Source organism: Myodes glareolus, chromosome 7, assembly GCF_982192425.1.
Source record: "Myodes glareolus chromosome 7, mMyoGla1.1, whole genome shotgun sequence".
Taxonomy (NCBI): domain Eukaryota; kingdom Metazoa; phylum Chordata; class Mammalia; order Rodentia; family Cricetidae; genus Myodes; species Myodes glareolus.
In genome coordinates this window covers 22,020,570-22,041,129 of record NC_142032.1, presented here as the reverse complement: position 1 = coordinate 22,041,129, position 20,560 = coordinate 22,020,570, and the positions used below count along the sequence as shown (strand labels likewise).

The 20,560-nt window shown below is 38.4% G+C and overlaps 1 protein-coding gene across 1 annotated transcript in view; it reads right to left on the bottom strand.

Annotated features, from left to right (window-relative positions):
* Nucleotides 1-447: 447 nt before the first annotated feature.
* Nucleotides 448-20,560, bottom strand: part of LOC125412203 (cytochrome P450 2C70) — a 35,478-nt gene continuing 15,365 nt past the window's right edge. Inside the window, exons 4-9 of the mRNA XM_048452790.3 lie at nt 18,059-18,219; nt 13,049-13,222; nt 10,593-10,734; nt 5,418-5,605; nt 1,964-2,105; nt 448-855 (exon numbers count right to left, since the gene is read on the bottom strand). Of these exons, the coding sequence (XP_048308747.3) occupies nt 674-855; nt 1,964-2,105; nt 5,418-5,605; nt 10,593-10,734; nt 13,049-13,222; nt 18,059-18,219 (989 nt within the window). The 3' untranslated portion in view covers nt 448-673. The remainder of the gene's footprint in view (nt 856-1,963; nt 2,106-5,417; nt 5,606-10,592; nt 10,735-13,048; nt 13,223-18,058; nt 18,220-20,560) is intronic.

Below are 20,560 nucleotides of genomic sequence, written 5' to 3'. Positions count from 1 at the left end.
ATATTTCTGTTTGTATATATGAGGTTATATGGAATCATATGTCAAGTGTGTAGAGGTAACTCTGGAAGAAGGTAAGAAAAGGGTATCCTTAGGAACAGGGAAATTTAAGTTTTATCTCATGCTACTCCCCTTGGTAAACATGATTTTCCATTGTTATCTCCTTATGTGCATACATATTTATCTGCCTATATGTTTATATACGTAATCATGCACATCACTTTTAAAATCTATGGAGAAAAGACAAAATGTATACATGACACACTGTCAAGAGATATTCTCCTAGATAATGACACAGGAATGAATGATGGTTCAGTTCCATTGTTCATTAGTTTTCTTGAAAATCACAGACTAAATCTTCTTACTAACTCTTACTAGAACAAGACATGATTTGAAAATACACTTCAATTTGGAATGCACTCAAATGAAAATGTAACTAATGACCTGACACACACTACAACAAAAATTTTATTATTTCTGAATCAGTGAGACTTTTTCATATGTGGAAACTGGAACTTGTTCATAAAGAATTTTATGGGGAAATTTTAGAATATTTCAGAAGTAGCAGGTCTGCCACTAAGAAGAACTGCAAAATGCAGGCACATAGGACACAAAACCCCTGTTTGCTGACAAGTAAAAGCAGGGTCTCAGTCTCTATGAGAAAGATGATCTCACTTCAGATTGGAATGAAAGAGAGTTCATAAGGCGGAGGCAAAGACAATAAGCCTGTTTGAACTGGGGTGGTGTCGATGTCCTCTGGACTGATGAGAGGTTTTAAAGTAAAATGCTGTAAAATGCTAGTCAGGATTAAAAACATCTCCATGCGGGCCAGACCTTCTCCAATACAAGCTCTTCTTCCTAAAAAAAGACATTGCAACTGCTAAGTCACTTAATTCTGAGTTAACACACATAGAATAGCTATTAACAAATGACTAATTAACCCAGACTAATTACCCAACAACTGACTGTATTTTTGTACTGTCCTGATTTCCTTCCTGTTCTTCCATTCCTCAGGACAAATTTCTTTTCTTTTCTTTTTCTTTTTTGCTTTGCTTTGCTATTCTATTCTTTTCAGCTATTTCTTATTGGGGAGGTAATTTTATGTTTTTATATTTCATAAATTAATAATATATTTATATCATTTTTAAGCCTTCCTTTCCCAATTCTAAGTTTTTCTGTGCCCTACCTCACTCACTCTCAAATACAAAACTGTTTTAATTTTTTTTTTGACAGTGTTTCTCTATGTAATAGCCCTGGCTCTGCTGGAACATCAAATTCTGTCTCAGCAAGACAGGTTCTAGTCCCACCTGGTTCTTGGTCTATTGAAACCTACTTGCTTGTGTCAGACTTGTCATTTCCTCTGTTCCCAAGGGAACAGTCTCTTCCTTTTTAATTACTTTAATCATCATTTTAAGACTTTAATCATACCTTAGAGTGGATTAATTTTTCTTTCTTTTTTTTTCAGACCCTTTCAAATTGAAAGAAGGCACTTAAATGGTACTTCCTGTAAGCAACTTCTGCAGTCTGACCATTCAGCCTGGTGTCCTTCAAAAACACCCAAATTACTCTCCCTGGAGGACTTGAGAAAAGCACTGGTTTTCACAGGGTACTGTCTTTTCCTCTTCATTTATCCTCGTTGTTTCTTTCACACACCACACACTGTGACCCTGGATCTGAGCACTCAGTTGCTACATGTAAAGTGTTTCTTGGAGTCACAGTGGCCTGACTCCTCTGGGCAGAGAGAAATGCCTCAGAAGAATAGGATTTCTTCTAGAAAGAGCTCTTGAGAAGCTCAGCTATAGGTTCAGAAGCAGGGTCAGTAGGTGGAGCCAGTAATCCAATGAGAAGCAGCCTTCATCTTGGGGTATCTGCCTCTGGCCTCTTCATGCCACCCACAGAAGCCTCCATATATGACCCTTCTCACCTCACATGGGTCCTAACATACATGGAAACAAAACTTGCTTGCCTGTTGAGAAAGCCAAGAAGTAGTCACTCTTCTTGAAGTTGCCTCTCTCATCCAGAAAGTGACCAGGGTCAAACTTATCCGGGTTGGGAAATTCTTTGTCATCATGTAGGACAGAAGACAGACATGTCATTACACTTGTGCCCTGAAAGAAAAAGAACAAAAGTAATTTATTAAGGAAGCCTTGGAACCTGAAAAAAAAATTAGTTGTCTCTCATTTGATCTCTTTGTTCTTTGGATGATGAGCAGATTGAGCCAAAGAGGGAAAGAGAGCAAAGTCATTTGTTCTATGTCAAAAAAACATCAATACCAGTACTAACAGATTTTGTATCCAATAATTCTCATTCAGGGACTTTGTGCATTGACCTCATTACAACCAACATCTCTAGTTTGTGCTCGGATGCCAGGAACCTACAGAATTGAAGAAGCTCCCTGAAGTGCATTTATCTTGATACACATTCAACAGTGTCATCCTGTAAAGGGAACAGTGGGCTGCATCCTGCCATTTGCCCAGCTAGCTTTACCCGAAATAATTACATGGAAACTGTATTCATTTAAACACTGCCTGGCCCATTGTCTTTAGCCCCTTTATTTCTAACTCTCACATATGAATTAACCTATTCTAATAATCTGTATATCACCACGAGGTCATGGCTTACAGGGAAGATTCTAACCTGGGTCTATCTCAGAGAGGAGAGTCATGGCGACTGCTTCACTGCATTCTTCCTCCCAGCATTCTGTTCTGTCTACTCCACCCACCTAAGGGCTGGCCTATCAAAAAGGCCAAGGCAGTCTTTTTATTAACCAATGAAAGTAACAATAGACAGATGACCCTCCTCCATCATCATCCCATAGGGCAACACCATTGTAAATTCATCTGAACTTGGAGAAGGAGTAGATAGAAAGGTTGTAAGATCCAGTGGGGATGGAGGAAACCAAGCAAACAAGGCCTTCTAGACACAACAGGACTGGCATGTTATATGAAGTCACAGCATGAACAGTACCTTAACAGGTCTAAGCCAGGTGAGTTCTCAGCACTGAAGGAATAAGCAGACATAAACCCCAATCCCTAACCCAGAAACTATCTTAAGTTAACAACTATTGACTTAAGAAAAATCAGTTTTCTCCAACAGTCTCAGTAGGGAAACAAACTGCACTTCAGGCAGGACCAATGTCAAGCAGTATATGTCCCATACAAGAAGAACTCAGGTGTTTGTGGAAGGCTTTTCTGTTGTTTGTGTGTTTTTTTTGTTTGTTTGTTTGTTTGTTTGTTTTTTAATGCTTTCTCTGGGAATTCTTTTTTTGCTTTCAGGTCTTTGGTTTATATAGTATGGATTCTGATTTTGTTAAGTGGTTTCCATGCACGTGAATTTGTGCATCCATCTGTATGTGTTCCATGTGTTTTTCATTTGGAACTTTTTTTCTCTATTTTGTTATATTCTGGTGTGTTTGTTTTTGTTGCTACTTGTTTGGGTTTTTCTTGTTGTTGTTGCTTGCTTTTGTTTGTTTGGGCGGGTTTTCTTTTTGGTTTTTGTTTTGTTTTGTTTTGATTTGATTTTTTGAGACAGGGTTTCTCTGTCTAGCTTTGGTGCATGTTCTGGAACTTGGTTTGTAGACTAGGCTGGCCTCAAACTCACAGAGATCCACCTCCCTCTGCCTCCTGAGTGCCAGAATTAAAGCTGTGTGCCACTACTGCCCAGCTTGCTTTTGGTTTTATCTAATGAGTTCATTATCTAATGAGAGAGAGAAAGAAAGTGTATAGATTTGGATGGGTTGTGAGGTAAAGAGAACTGCAAGGAGTTGGGGGAGGGAAACCCATAATTAAAATAGATTATATGAAAAAAACATGCTTTAATTTAAGAAAGGTAAATCATTTTTTCATTCTGGAAGAAAGAATGTATGTCATTTTTGAAAACCTCATTGCCATTTTCTTCAACAACCTTCAATGTTGTATAAGATTAATAACCTCCCATTAGTAAACTTGGAAAAGGAGAAATGCAAGTCATAAAAAATGAAAAGCAATGAGTCAGTATGACTGTATAAATTTAGTGGTCCTACAAAACTTCAAAATATAGCTATTATGAATATATTTGAGCACTTGAAAAAATAACTGTAAAAGAATACAGAAGACGTTATATTTCTAAGTGAAGGAAATTCTTATTAATATAGCCAACTATTACAAAGTATCAAATATTAGTAAATAGGGAGTCAGCTGAGACACTCCATATGATGATCCATAATCATAACACACATGTTATTAGAGTAGAATTTAGAAAAACTGTGAATAATCTTGAACATGGAAGGTTCTTGAAAAATTAAAATAGTACAGAATGGGATTTTCATTATTTGGTATTATCCAGAGGGCAGGTTCCAGGAGAAAAGATTGAAAGACTTTATCTTGGTTCTATAGCTTTAAGTCTCCCTGTTTAAACAACCAGTGTCACCCCTGCCCTATACGCCCACACAGAAACCAAAGAGAAAAAAGGGTACTTTCCAGAAACAGAAAGACCAGAGTAGACGAACCCTAAGCTTTGATGGTGAGATCAACAAAATATTTGGAGACTTCATGAACTAAGTATATTTAGGACAAACATTAAAATTGTATAATGAATTATTCAAAATATCCACTAATACCACTAGCTAATACAAAAACAGTTTCAGACAGAGAGAAATTGTGTCTTTATCTCCAAAATCTTGGGGCTCAACTAGCATTAATCAATAACCATTAATATTCATAATATAGAGTCCAGTGAGATGCCTCAGTGGAGAAAGTGCTCGCCAAGCAACTGTGAGGACTGGGCTTGTGTTTGGCTTGATTCCATAAACTAGCTGTATGATGCTTTTAATCTGCAGTTAACTGGAATAAAATGAGTTTATTATTGGTAAACTAAATACTAAGTTCTGGTTAAAACTAAATAGAAAATGGTGGCTCAAGCCTGTAAATGCCAGTACTCAGGAAGTTGGATCTGGGATATTATTTTTAAGTCCAGAATAAGACCAAGTCTCAAAATAAATTGTGTATATAAAAACAATACCAATGTGTGTGGTATGATACCAACTTACTGAGCTACACAGATGAGTTCCACCAAACCAAGGAAGAGGAAAGACATTGTTAGATTGGATTTCTTCTAAGTAAGTTAAACTGAAAGTACAGAGGAAGAAGGAAATATAGAATTGTGGTTAATTGACAAGAGTAGCAAAACCCACTGGAAGGCAAGGATGTGGACAGCAGATTGAACTAACAGACAGGAAGCATATGGACACATCAATGGACTGAAAAGATTGTGAGAACCCAATCATGTTAGAAACCCATATCAACAAATGACAAAGAAGCAGAGTATGAGGGGGCTGAGATGACTGGTGTATGATTCTGAAACCCGTGTTCTATGTAATCACATTACTTCATTGTTGACAGGCAAAGACGCACGGTAAGGAACACACATGAAATAGATCTCACCTTGGGAATGTGATATCCTCTGAATTTCACATCCTGTGTTGTTTTACGAGGCAAGGGAATGGGAACAAAATCGATGTATCTCTGGATCTCATGCAGCACAGCATCTGTGTAGGGCATGTGGTTCCTGTCCTGCATGCAGGGGCTCCGATGTCTGCCAATCACACGTGCAATTTCTTCCTGAATTTTAGCTACCAGGGCAGAAACCATTGTTTTTATAAAGTGGAAAAGAATTATCTTTTACGTGATTCTTGATCATTTTCAAGTTGTAGAAAGAAGTGGAGAGATGAGGAAAACAAATTCCAACATTTCTACAAGACTAGGAAACCTAACACACAGATGACAAGAGTCTAAGTATAAGATAGTAGTGTATATAACATAAAATGCTGAAGACTATAAACACTTTTAGCAAAGCATCAAAATTTAAAGTTAACATATAAAACCAATACCTTTCCCATATACCATTAACAAATATACTGAGAAATAAATTTGGCGAAATAAACACATTCACACTGTACACACACACACACACACACACAGGAGAAACATGCAGTGGGGCAAAAATAAGACTGTCTTTCCAATAAATGTTGTTGGCTGAACTGAATATCTATTTACAGAAGAATTAAATTACATGTCTTTCACTCTATGCAAAAATCAAAGTAAATCAAAGCCTTTCATTAATGCCTGAAATGTTGAGACTTCTAGGAAAAACATCAAAGATAAACTTAAAGAAATATGTATAGGAGATAACTCTTTGAACAGAGTTCTGAGAACAGGGCATTGGCCTCAAGTATTAACAGATGGGACCAAATGAAATCAAAAGAGTCTACATAGCAAAAAAAAAAAAATGGTTTGTTTAAAAAAAAAACTAATAGAAAAGCACACACAGAATTCCAAGAATTGGACAAATTCTTGGCTAACTATCTTTCAGACTAATTTTCAGAAATTCAGAAATTATGAAGAATTGTAATCACTAAACACTAAACAAAAAATTCTGTCACTCAGCAAGTGGATAGATTAAATGAATATAAAGTTCTCATAAGAAGAATCACAACTGGCTAAACGTGTTTGTTTAGGTGATTAACAACCCTAGTCATCAGGAAAATGCAAATTAAAATTACTTTGAGATAGCATCTTACCCAAGTCAGAATGGCTATCATTAAGGAATCTGACAACAGATGTTACTGTGGATGGCAGAAAAGGGACCCTTTGCCCTGCTGATGGGAGTCCAAAATAGTACAGCCATTATGGAAGATATTATGGCAGTTCCTCAATAAGCTAAAGAGAGATGTATCACATGAATACTCCTGGACATATATCCAAGAACCCCGTATGTTACCACAGACACATTTATATATCCTTGTTTATTGATAACAAAAAACGAAGCCAGCCTAGATGCCCATCAACCAATGAATGGATGATGAAAATGTGTACATATACAGAATGGAAGAGTTTTTAGCTGTAAAAAAAATGACAACATAAAATTGTTCAGTTAAAAAAAATGGATAAGGAGAATATAATATTGAGGTAGACTAAACTCAGAAATGAGAATCTGCATGTTAATCTGACCACTTTGAACCAGATAGAAGAGAAAGTGGGAAGTAGTCTACAAGACATAGGCACAGGAGACCACTTCCTAGGTAGAACCCCAGTAGCACAGACAATAAGAGAATCAATGAATAAATGGGACTTCCTGAAACTGAGAAGCTTCTGTAAAGCAAAGGACACCGTCAGTAAGACAAAAAGGCTACCTTCTGACTGGGAGAAGATCTTCACCAATCCCTCATCAGATAAAGGGCTGATCTCCAAAATATACAAAGAACTCAAGAAACTAGACACTAAAACTCTAATTAAACCAATTAAAAAATGGGGTGCTGATCTGAACAGAGAATTCTCAACAGAAGAACTCCGAATGGCCAAAAGACACTTAAGGTCATGCTCAACCTCCTTAGCGATCAGGGAAATGCAAATCAAAACAACTATGAGATATCATTTTACACTGGTCAGATTAGCTAAAGTCAAAAACACCAATGATAGCCTATGCTGGAGAGGATGTGGGGTGAGGGGAACTCTCATCCATTGTTGGTGGAAATGTAAACTTGTGCAGCCACTGTGGAAATCAGTGTGGCGGTTTCTCAGGAAACTGGGAGTCAACCTCCCTCAAGACCCAGCAATTCCACTCTTGGGAATATACCCAAGAGATGCCCTATCATACCACAAAAGCATTTGTTCAACTATGTTCATAGCAGCACTATTTGTAATAGCCAGAACCTGGAAACAACCTAGGTGCCCCTCAATAGAAGAATGGTTAAAGAAGGTGTGGAACATATATACACTAGAGTTTTACTCAGCGGTAAAAAACAATGACATCTTGAATTTTGCATGCAAATGGATGGACATAGAAAACGCTTTACTGAGTGAGATCCTTCATCCGACGATGGATGGCGATACTGACGGAGACCCACATTGGAGCACCGGACTGAGCCCCCCATGGTCCAAATGAGGAGCAGAAGGAAGAAGAACATGAAAAAAAAAAAACTCAGGACCGCGAAGGGTGCGATCACCCACTGATACAAGGGGACTGATCTAATGAGAGTTCACCAAGGCCAGTTGGACTGGGACTGAACGAGCACGTGATCCAACCAGATTTTCTGAATGTGGCCGGATTCTCTGAATGTGGCTGGCCCGGAGCCTTTCTGAAAAGCCATTGACAATGACACCGGGACTTGTTTCCTCTGCATATACTGGATTTTGGGGATCCAGTCTGTTTGGATACTCACTTTCCTGGACCTGGAGGGAGAGGGGAGGAACTTGAACTTCCCACAGGGCTGGAAGCCCTGACTGCTCTTAGGGATGGAGAGGGAGGAGGAGGGGGAGGGGGGTAGGAGGGTGTGGGGAGGAGGGGCAGAAATGGAAACTTTCATAATTTAATAAACTTTGAAAAAAATAAAGAACTGCTTTGAGTCTATGGCGGTACAGAACAGCACTATGTGGGGAAACCTAGGCTGAATGTGGGGAGAAAGAGGGTAGAGACAGAGAGAAGCTATGGAGCTGCTGAAGACAGACGCTGGAAACTTTACCCAGTAAGCCACAGCCACATGGCAATATACAGATTAATAGAAATGGGTTAACTTAATATAAGAGTTAGCCGATAAAAAGCTGGAGATAATGGGCCAAGCAGTGATTTAATTAATACAGTTTCTGTGTGATTATTTCTGGTCTAAACTAGCCAGGCAGCCAGGAACCAACAAGCTGCCTCACCAACAGAATATAATAAAAAGAGCACATGGGCATGATGGAGGAAACGATGTTTGGGTGAGGATACAAGGAGAAACACGGGACTTAATAAATAGGACTCCAGTTGTTAATAAAATAAAGTCATCAATTGACAAGAACATCATGAAACTAAAAAGCCTCTTCTTTGCAGCAAAGGAAATGGTTGATCAAATGAAGAGGCAGTCAATAGAATAAGAGAAAGTCATTTTCAACTACACATCTGATGCAGGGTTGATACTAGAATACACAATAAACATGAAACTCTAAACATGAAACAAATAATCAAATCAAAACATGGGCTATAGTTCTGAACAGAGTTCTTAAGAAATGAAGCACAAGAAGCTTGTAAACATTTGATAAAGTCTAGTGTAGTGGTTTGAATGAAAGTGGCTCCCATAGACTCATAGGGAGTAGTATTATTAGAGGTGTAACCTTGTTGAAGTAGGTAAAGTCTTACTGGGACAAGTTTACCACAGTGGCGGGGGGGGGGGGTGGGCTTGGAGGATTCAGAAGCTCAAAGCAAACACAGTGGATCACTCTCTCTTCCCATTGCCTGACATCCAGATGTAGAACTGTCTGCCACCTCTCCAGTACCATGTCTGCCTGTGTGCCACCATATTTTCCACAATGATGATAACAAACTAAACCTCTGAACTGCAAAGCAATCCCAACTAAATGCTTTCCTTTATAAGAGTTGCAGTGGTCATGGTGCCTTTTCACAGTAATAGAAACCCTATGAGACATGGCCATTTCACCTGTAAACTGTCAACAGATATGATAACCCACAAAACATCTGTACAAGACTGGTCCCATCAACCTTCCCTCTGGAGGATCTACGGGGAGTTAATGTTTTCTGGGATGTAAAGAAAGATTCTTTTAAGTAATGTAGCCACTGGTCAGTTGTTGATAATCCAGTAAATAACACTGATGTGGGATTCCCCTCTGTATGCCATGAATGTTTTATTACCATTGGTTAATAAAGAAACTGCTTTGGCCAATGGCAGGTTAGAATAGTGCTAGGTAAGAAAACTAAACTGAATGCAAAAAGAAAGAACGCAGAGTCAGAAAGATGTCATGTAGCTGCTGAAGGAGAAAGACACCAGAGACTTGCTGATAGGCCACAGCCTCATGGTGATACACAGATTAATAGATAGATTATTGATACCAATTAATTAATTGGTTAATTTAATAAGTAAGAGCTAGCTAGGAATATGCTATTATTCCTAAGCTATTGGCAAGTGTTGTAATTAATATAGTTTCTGTTTGATTATTAGGATCTGGGCAGCCAGGAAATGAATGAGCAATCTCCATTTACATAAAACCTTACCAATGGTAAGGTAAATAAACCTAATTAAACTATTGGCTTATTGTAAAAAGAAAAAAAAACAGACATAAAGTAAAAAGGGACCAGTAAGGAAGAGTAAGGCGATTACTGGGAGAGAAGGGGAGAAAGAAAATGCAGTGGAGTATAATCAAAATAATTATATATGTATGAAACAGTTGTAATAACATACATCATTGTCTATAATTAACATATGTTAAGAAACGTTTATATGACATACTTTCTGTAAAATAAATAACTATTTATTATGATATAGGGAAAATGTAAGAAGAGGCTAGTTCTGTTTGGGCCCTAAGAAAACTGCTATGTATTTGTCTCAACCTGATCAAGGATTCTGAATCATAGCAGGGAGAATAGTGATCACTGCCCTTTCATTCCCCGCTGCAGCTTAAATATTTTATTTTATATTTATTATGAGCTAGTTTGAATTGAATTAATCCAACAGGAGGTAAGAATACTAATTATGCAAATGTTGCTAATACAGTGTCCATTCTAGGAAATAGTGAGACAATTTCTAGCGTGATCTACCTGGACATTCATCTGCCCATCCATGATCATACCTGTGACCTCGGGGTGCTTCAGCAGGAGTAAAAGCCCATATTTCATTGTGGAACTCGTTGTCTCTGTGCCCGCACCAAAAAGATCCGATATGGTGATGACCAGGTTTTCTATGGTAAATTCTGACTTTTTATTCTCTTTTTCCTAACAATTACAGGTAATAGGAATTAGTTTTGCCTGTTTGAATATTTGTTAGTTTTAAAGGCTTACAGGTCATAAAATAATTCGATATGAAAAAGAATTTTATAGGTAAGCTAGACATTAGAAAGTGTTCTACCTAAAGACAAAGAAATCTAGTGGCCCTTAGGATTTCTTCACACAGTCAAAACATAATTGAAGACATAAAGTTCCAAGGTTTTTTTCTGGTTCCTCACTTTTCAACCACTGGAGAAAATTACTTTCTCTGTGACTTTTTTCAAATATAGTGTGTGCTGTGGTCCACAGGATTATACAGTGAGAATACAGCTGAAAGAATCACTAGGCTGATCCACAGGATCACATATTCCAATGGAGGACACCCAAACTGCAGGATATATTTGCCTTTGGAATAGTCACTGTCATTTCTGTAAAACCCCTGTGAAACCATAACACTCCCTTTTCCATAGGGGGACCCGTCTCCCCCCCAAAAAAAACCCAGCAGTGTGTCAATCAGTTATTGGCCATAACTTTCTTGTGCTGCTCCACTGGATGACCTTTTCACACTGAAAGTTTTAACGCGGCCTAGAAACCTTTGTTTTCATAGTTAATTCTATGCCCATTCCCTAATGTAAACAGAGAAGTTAATTTCCGATAATTATCTTTTATGGCAGGAGAGAAGCTTTGCAAATAGTTGGAGCCTCAAAGAACAAGCACTGGAAAGGAGGATGCAGCAGGCCTGCCCTCACCATAAGGAGGACTGGGAATCCTGATTACTATAAGAGCTGACTTAGGAGAGTGTAACCGCTGGTCCCTGCTCTATCCGAATGGTAATATTCTTTACTTACCTTCATCTCAGTTTTTTGATACAAGACCTTAGTCTAGGAAATTAATTGTTTGTGCCTTTACCCCTAGAGATACAGGAAAAAGCTCTGAATCACTTAACCAGCCCCAGAGAAAGTAATCCCTTCTCCCTTGGGCATCTGCTGGAACAAGTGCCCCACCATTTAGCCTGAGCCTGGTAGCATCAGCCTCCATATTTTAAACTACATAACCATAGGGGTTTTCCCCTTTGATCTAGCTACTGTATATACAATCTCTAGGGCTGAGAGGTCCCCGTTAATCAGTTAACATTTTGCAAAAATGCTACTGTAAACCAAACTCCACCCACCTTCTTACCACAGCATACGCGGGATATCATGACTACCGCAATGATGTTTTTCCAGCCATACCAGAGGAAGTGCTTAGAAAGTGCTCAGCGTTGCTGCATTTTCCTCCCCTACATTTATTGGAGCACAAACTTACAGCTTAACCAGCCACACAGATGTAATTATACATGAACTTCCCTTCTCACCGCTTAGAAATCATAGCCCTTTCCCCTATTGCCCCTCTTCAGATATGCCCAGCACATCACAAGACACACACCCCTGAGCCAAGAAGTAGGATACAGGTACCTGCCTTGTTAGCCCTTATTGTCTTCATGGCCCTAAGAAATGCATGCCTGATATCCTTCCTATTGCCAGAGAATTGCTGGTTGTGTCTCTATGTGTATACAAGTTGGAAACTTTGGAGGACAGCAGAAGAATAAACAAACTGACGCAGAAAAGTACGCAGTAAAGACACCTTTTACTTCACTTATTGTAGTGTCTCTTTTGGACCAGGGGGTAGTTTAAGACTGGTCCTTAAAGCCCACAAAAAGTGTGTATCAAATCAGTTACTGATTCCATCAGTTCTAGCCCCAGTAAAACTTTATTACATTTAAAGTCTCAGGGACTATACACATACAAACTCCATTGCTATTTTTAACCAATTCAGTCCTTATGCCCACCACCATAATTAAAATCTATGTCACCTTCTCAAAGGTAGCTCAGCTGAAGACTACAGTTACCATCCTCTAGCCTATCCTCCTGTTAGACTAAACTGGAGCTTCCTCAAAGCCGAGCTCCACTGCAAAGGTTTTCTAGAGTCTCTCTAAAGAAAAGTCCTGTGTTCCCTAAGTCTTCACACCTGTTGTTTATGGAGGTTTGTTTACATATAATGGCATGTTCTCATCACTCTTGAATGGGTGTGTATGTGTTTTCATTTATCTCAAAGTAAAGAACAAACCTAGAACACGGTGAAGGTAGACTTCCTAATTCTAAATAACTGAGAATCTTAATGATCCCAATATATTCTAAATGATTCGCCTTAAGAAATTAGTTCAACAAGCAATGAATGTATCACTAGAAGGAACCTTAGTTTGAACATCCAGCTTTTACCAAGAAAAAGAAAACTGAGTCAGAACTCCCACAAATACGAAGTAGCAAGTCAGGATCTCTTGTACCTTTTCCATTCTAATCAGAAAATAGTCAATGAAGTCCTGAGGGCTACTGAGGCTCAGAGATTCTTGATGCCTTTTTATTTCCTTCAAAAAAAACTCTTTTTGTTCAGTCGCATATTTAAAGAACGTTTTATGGCTTCCTGGGAGAGAGTATAAAATAGGGTAGGCACTGCACAGCTGGAAAAGAAAGAAATTAGCGTTAGTGTAAACAACACACCTTCTAGGCTTTGGTTATCTGTCCAACAGTCCAAAGAAGTGAGTCCCCCATGTCTCCTGTGTTCCTGTATGCCTCGCATTTAGGGGAGGAGGCACAGCATGGATCAAATGATCAGAGATGCCATGCTCACCACTTGTGCCGCAAATCCTGATCACAAATTCCTGGTAGCAAATCTCCAGCAGAATGTGTAGGCTAATCCAGTGTCCCCTCTGCTGTACTGAGAACACTGAGATGCACAATGACTAGTCAAATTCTGAGAACACATATCAGTAATAACATGGATGGAAGTGGTCTTTATCCCAGCTGTTCATCCGGCACATGTTTCTTCAGTCCCCTGAAAACTGCAACTCAAAAGACATGAGAAAGTGGAAGGGGGACGGACATCTCATGAGGTTCCACTCAGGGATGAGTAAGGACTGCTGGGAGAGGGAGAATATGTGGTCTCTGGGAATGTCTCCTAACACTAAGTGGTTAACCTGAAATTACAGCCATACAAGCAACACTAAATAAATCAGTGATCTATGTTTATATATTGTGGTCTGGGGGGGGGGGGGAATGTGGGATGGGTTTTGTATATGTGTTACTTTCATTGGTTAATGAACAAAGTTGTTTTGCCCTTTGACAGGGCAGTACATAGTCAGGCTGGATGAGGTATAGGGAGAGAGTAGGTGGAGTCAGGGAGACGCCATGTAGCTGCCCAAAAAACAAGAGGTAACAAACCATGACCCTTGTGGTAAAATACAAAATAATAGAAATGGGTTAATTAAAGATATAAGAGTTAGCTAGAAATACACCTGAGCTTTTGGCCAAAGAGTATGGTAATTAATATAGTTTCTGTGTGATTATTGGTGTCTGGGCAGCCAGGAAACAAAAAAGCAGTCTCCGTTTACAAAATGACACCCTCTGCGTGTGTGTGTGTGTGTGTGTGTGTGTGTGTGTGTGTGTGTGTGTGTATTCTTAAAGAAAAAGAGACCTTGAATTTGAATTAGAGCAAGGGAGAAAGGTACATGGGAGGAGATAGAGAGGAGAAAGGAAAGAGAGAAATCATAAAATTACAATCTCAAATTAGTTATTTGTTAAAATGGAGGATATTTTCATCTCTTGATCATTTAATTGATGCTTAAATGAATGCCTAATTTTAAAATGACGTCAATATATATATAGATTATTGTATATAATATATAATTTGAAAGTATAAATAGTGACTAGTTGTTTAAAATTTGTTATTTTTTTATTTTGAAAAAAGTACAAAATAGGGACATTTTATAGTCAACTACTGTCTTATTAAAAATGTGAGTTGTAGTGATATATTCAACAGATTCTTTGTACCTGGCATAAATTCCAAAGTGATGGAACCTAGGTTTTGAAGTAACCTTTTATAAATAGTCAGTAGTTATCTGAGTTGCTCTTCCTAAAGGAATTTCAGAGCCTTCACATAGCATAGTCTCCAGACATGCCTGGCAAACCAGGAAGTCTTGTATGAGTGGTAATTTCTTGGGTAATTGTTCCTTCAGACAACTCCTAGCCCAGATAAGCAGTTTTAGAATGGGGAAATTGACACACTAAAAATGCCAATTAATGGAACAATGAAGAGGCTTCTGCAAAGCTGCTAGGCCTTCAGTTCATGAGCAGCTGATTCCCCTGCTGCGAGCAAAAAGTTGAATTACAATCTGGAGTGAGTCTCCTTCTTCTACCTACCTGAGTCATAAGAACACATGCATATGGCACCCAACATTGTGGGAGGAAAGAGCAATCTGGACACTCCAGTAGTGGAGATACCCTATGCTCAGGTAAGAGGGACTCCAGGATTGGTGGTAAAGATTTCTCAGGTTAGCAGGATTTCAGAATTTGGCCGGGACGTGAGAAATTCCCCATCTCAGGAGTGGCAATATGTAAAGTTGTTAAAAGGAGAAACATTAACTTCACTTTTGCAAATATTACAGATACAAACAGAATGTCTCCTGAGACAAAGACTAAATCAAGGAAAAGGCCCTTCTCTGTGGAAAAGGGGGAAGTGTTTTATCAAGAAAGAGGATTTTCCTGATAGAAGAAGGGAAAATGTTTGATAAAGACCAAGAAAGAGAAAGGATCAAGAGACAAAAGAATAAAGAAAGAAAAAAAGCTCTTCCTGACAGAAAAAAAAAATGAAAGTAGTTCTTAGCAGGAAGCTAAGCTAAGCTAAGGAGAGACAACAGATCTCAGGCAGTTTAAAGAACCAGTGCTGGCGTATGAGCTGCGCTCACCCCGTGTCAGGCAGAATTTAAATAACTGGGCTACTCGAGATAGAATTATCCTACAAGATTGAAAGGAATTAACATCAGCTGGAACTCAGCACTTCCCACGGAGGGCCCACCATTACAGAGCAGCAACTGCTGAATTCCAAAGAATGACAAGCTGGGCTCCCCTGCTGCAGCTTGAGCCAACACCGCCAGCCCAGAATTTAGAATTTTCTTCTTTGCTTGCTTGATTTTTGTTTAAATGATTTTTGCTTTTCACTTCTAGGTATATAACTCAATATTAAAGGTCCCTTCATGGAAAATATTTTTGGTTTTCCCTAATAGCAAGGATAACTCAATATCTATGGTCCCTTCATGAAAGAAAAGACAAGCTCAACTTCTAGTACAAAAATAATTGGAATCAAGACATAAAGTACCAAAAGCCAATGCTGTTTAAACTTCCAGCAGGATTAGTCATTCGTTATATGGAGGATCTCCTCTTCTCGGGATCATCTAATTAATGCCTAAATGAATGTCTGATTATTACAGTAGATAAATGAAAGTGAAAATTCATAATTTTCAACATAATATCATTAGGTATTCTCTTATCTATTCATCACTCCTGAGAATCTGGCTCTGTTCTTTTAAGTTACTTTCTGGAAAGGCTCAGATCAATTCTATAAAAATGTAACACCTGAAACAGAACAGGCTATTAACTTACTAAATATTCTAAGGTAGTAGCTGATAGAAATGTTCTCTTACAGATAAAGAGCCTACCAAAATTATTTTTCCACTAAATAAAGTGCAAGTAAATTGTTTGTTCCACACAGTTAATAACTGACAGGTCACATTAACATGTTACTTGCTATCTATAAAACAAAAATCCTCTTTTATGACTACTATAATGTTCTGTCTCTTTAAGAGACAAGCACTCCCTTCCTGCTTGCAGCCTCAGACCCCCACTCTCTGTCTTCCTCCTGTCCCCTCTCTCAAAGAGGCAGCTTCTGCCTCTCTCCCCACTTCTCCCCTTTCCCCCTTTCTCTCTCTCTCTCTCTCTCTCTCTCTCTCTCTCTCTCTCTCTCTCTCTCCCTCCCTCTTTCTTTCGCTCTCCCCCCTTCTCTTTTCCTTCCCCTCCATAACACAAATAAATGTCCAATTTTATTTTGTATGGTGTGTCTATTTCTGTGCCTCCCAGCTTCCCTGTCATGGTCTCCGGAACTGGCTGCTTTCAGGTCCCCAACAGTCCTGGAGACTTGCAGCATCTGTGCCTCCCACCCGCCACCTGCCCACATTGCTCGCCAGAGACCAGCCAGCTGTCACATGGCTGGGGACCAGCCACCTTGGTTTGGGGACCTGCCGCATGATCTCTACCCCGCAGCAAATCCATTACAAACTCCATAGGTATTGCCCAAAGTTACCTCCTAATATCCTATAGGATTTCTTTTAGTGCTTTTTTTAGACAGCATTGAAAAGGACAAAGAGTATATTTACATGCAAATTCCACACGCTCCACAAAAAGATTGTACCCACACTGAGTTATACAGCTCAAAAAATTAAATTCACTGTAATCACTCAGCCTTATTAAATGCTTCTAATCTATTGACTATCTTTACTGATTCTGCTATGTATTTAAATTTGGGGGACAAGTTTATTGAGTGGCCTAAGAAACAATTCAGCCTTGTGGTAATAATGGTTTGCACCATCCTCATCCAAAATGGGTATCCCTAAAGAAGATTGAGGCTCAACATTAACTGACCTCATACATAAATCAACACATGAGGGATTGAGATGCACTGAGAATAGAAAGTGACCTAACTGGAAATAAAAGGAGCAGAAGGATTGTGGATGTAGAAAAGATGTAATAGAAGGAAACATTTGCAGTGAGGCACTTGAGGATGGAGACTAGTTAACAAGAAGCTGGAATGAATGGAGCATATGTGGTTTGTGACAGAAATAAAAATGGAACTAAGTGGGAAGAAGGGTTAGTGTGCTCCTTCCGCTCAGTTTTCTTGCTTTAAAAGTAAATAAATCAATCAAACTTTATTGAAACATGACAGTAATACTGAACTGCAGTCACTTCAGCTACTAAAAAATACTATCAGGAAAAAGAGCACCCAGGAGAATAGCCGGGAACAGTGGTGGCCATTATTGGTAAAAGGTGGCACCTATAAAATTTCTAAGTCCTAATGAACCTCTGCTTATTATTATTTTGGATTAAAATAGATTTTCATATAATGATAAATTCCTAATGTTTTGAAGGTATACTCAGGTTAACAAAAATTAACTTCAAGATGCTTTTTAGACAGAAGGGGGATATGAGGGCTCCCAAGGATAGATTGCAAAATGTTTACCAACTTTAAATTTTTAAGTGCTAATGAAGCAGGGACCACAGCTGCTGAAAGGCATTGGATTGTGGGAAAAAAACTGAACTGAATCAGCCTGTATACTACAAGAATGTTTTAACATCAGAATGGAAACTCTCCAATAAACCTGATATCAAGACACATAAAGCTTTTGGATGGTAATGGAACAGATTTGGGTCACATAACGTTTTCACATATAAATAGAATTGCATCTCACCTGAACCCAAGGCGAGGATAAAATTTTAAGAGTTTTATGAGAATATTCCATGAACTCTTGGAATATCTCATCGTTGTAGTCAAAACGATGCTGGAAAATGACAGCGGAGATCACATTGCAGGGAACACAGGCCAGAAGGTAGCTGGGGTCACAGGGGGATCCTAGAACAAAGGGGGTTAGAAGTTAACATACAATCCTCAGACAGACCTAGAACTTTGAAATAAAACCAGAAGAGCATGTGAGCAACCTCGAGAGGAATCATCACTGTGACCTCTGTAAACCTGAGAGACACTTTATTCTCTGTTCCCCAAACAATCATCTGATGTACTTTATCTAATTTGCAATTTTAAAATGTTCTCTTCTTTTCACCAGGCTCCTAAAGTCCTCATTCTAAAGAGGAAAAAGCAAGAACTTAGATCATTTTAAAATATTTATAAATGGGTGCAATTTAAATCTATGTGTAGAAGTTCCTCACAGTGCACATATAAATCTTAGTAACTTCATTTTTTTTAAATCAATTTCTTTTCTTCTAAAAATTTACAGTATGTTGCTGTGGGCTAACATTCTTGTTCCCTGAAAATATTTGTCACTGTATTGGTTTAGTAAAATGCTGTTTGACCAGTAGCCAGGCAGGAAGTACAGTTGGGGCAACCAGACTAAGAGAATTTTGGGAAGAGGAAAGGTTAAGTGTGCAGTCACCACCCAGATGCAGAGCAAGCAAGATGAAAATGCTTCTGTCAATGGTATGTCTTATTAAATCCCAAACATTCAAAATAGTCAACAGGTGTGAAATATTTTAAATTCGTGAATGAGATATTCACAATCTTGGTAAACCCATGATACAGCTAATCTTGCAGCTCATCTGCATTCACAATGTCCCAGGCAGTTCCATAATTTCCTAAGGAAAATGGAAATGCACTAAGTGGGGGTTGACATGAAGCACATAGGGCACATTGACTGATATCTGCTTTGCAGAAAGAAATGCAGCTCCTTCTATTGGTGGGAAAGCTGAGACAGCAAGTGAGAGCCTTGTGTGTTAGAGAAAGTGAACAGATCGACTCATAATTATCTTCTAAATACAAATCTCAATTAGTTTTAAATTAATTTCTAACTGTATTATAAGTGTTTGCCCTTATAATTCATAAAAACTTCTTTTTCAACAGGTAGAAATGGTTACAGATATCTACAACTAGCCAAATTGCAGAGAATAAATGATTATGGGGTGCCCAACCCTAACTGATACATCTGCAATGCAGCCCCTACATATAGACTCAGGAAAAATCATGGAAAAGGAAGGGGAGAGAGAGGTAAGAACCAGAGGACAAGGACACCAGCTGCTAGAGAGAGTCTCAAGCATAATATAGGAAATGCTCTCATGACTTCTCAACAATATGGTTTCCTGAATTAGAACAGCATAATGACACCAGTTGGCATGGCAAGCAACAGGGGAAATTACACATGTTCCTAGCTCTAGATGAATTCCAATTTCTGTATTGATTAAGAGGTAGGTATAGGCTGAGGAGGTCCCTGTGTCCTCCCAGTTTACAAGCAATCAACAGCTATTGAAAGATGGAGAAGCCTTCCTTCAAGGAAAAATTCCCACAGAGGTTATCCAATCCCAAGTATTCAGCTCTGGACACAAGTATATACAAGCAATGCTAAATAGACTAAGCAGATGTGTATACATGATTGATATATACATATATATTATCAAAAATTACAGAAGAAGACATCTTTAATTGGGGAAGGCTATGGAAATGAAATATACTAGGACTCATATATCAAATTCTCAAAAGAAGAGTTTTTAAACTTATGAACTTCCAAATTCCAAAGTCCACATAATCTCTCATAAAGAAAGACATCAATAATTTTGGGGAGGTGGGGCGAGGAGATCACCTGGTAGAGGGAACTTGCAACTACATTTAAGAAAGCATATTTAAGATAATTCAAACAGGCTTTTCTTTTGTAAAGTTGACTGAAAGACTGAAATAAGTCTATGAGCCAGAAGTAAAGCTATTGAATGAACTACACTGCATCAAAATCAGCACAGTTCTGTATTATATAGCTACTAACACTCTAGAGTTCCTCAAAAGTTAAACACAAGAGGATAATCAACATATTACATTTGAAAATGAACTCACACAAATAATATACACAATGCATGCAGCATGTTCTTTTCCATTTCTGCATATGTGTTGAGCATAACATGTTGCTTTGTATCACCCAAATTAGCTTCATTGACACACTCCATTCATTTCCACATATTTGTCCTCATATCAAATATGATTATACAAATGTCCTCATATAGATTATACAAATGCTACCTGTAATAATTGTATTTTATGTATGACCAAAAAACTGTTAAATGCTTTTAATATTATAGAATATTGGTTTAAAACACAATAATTCGCCACAGAAAATAAAGTATCATGATGTTAATGATGTTCTTTCTTTTGAGACAAGGTTTATCTGTGCTGGAATTAAAGGCAGGCTCCATCACCA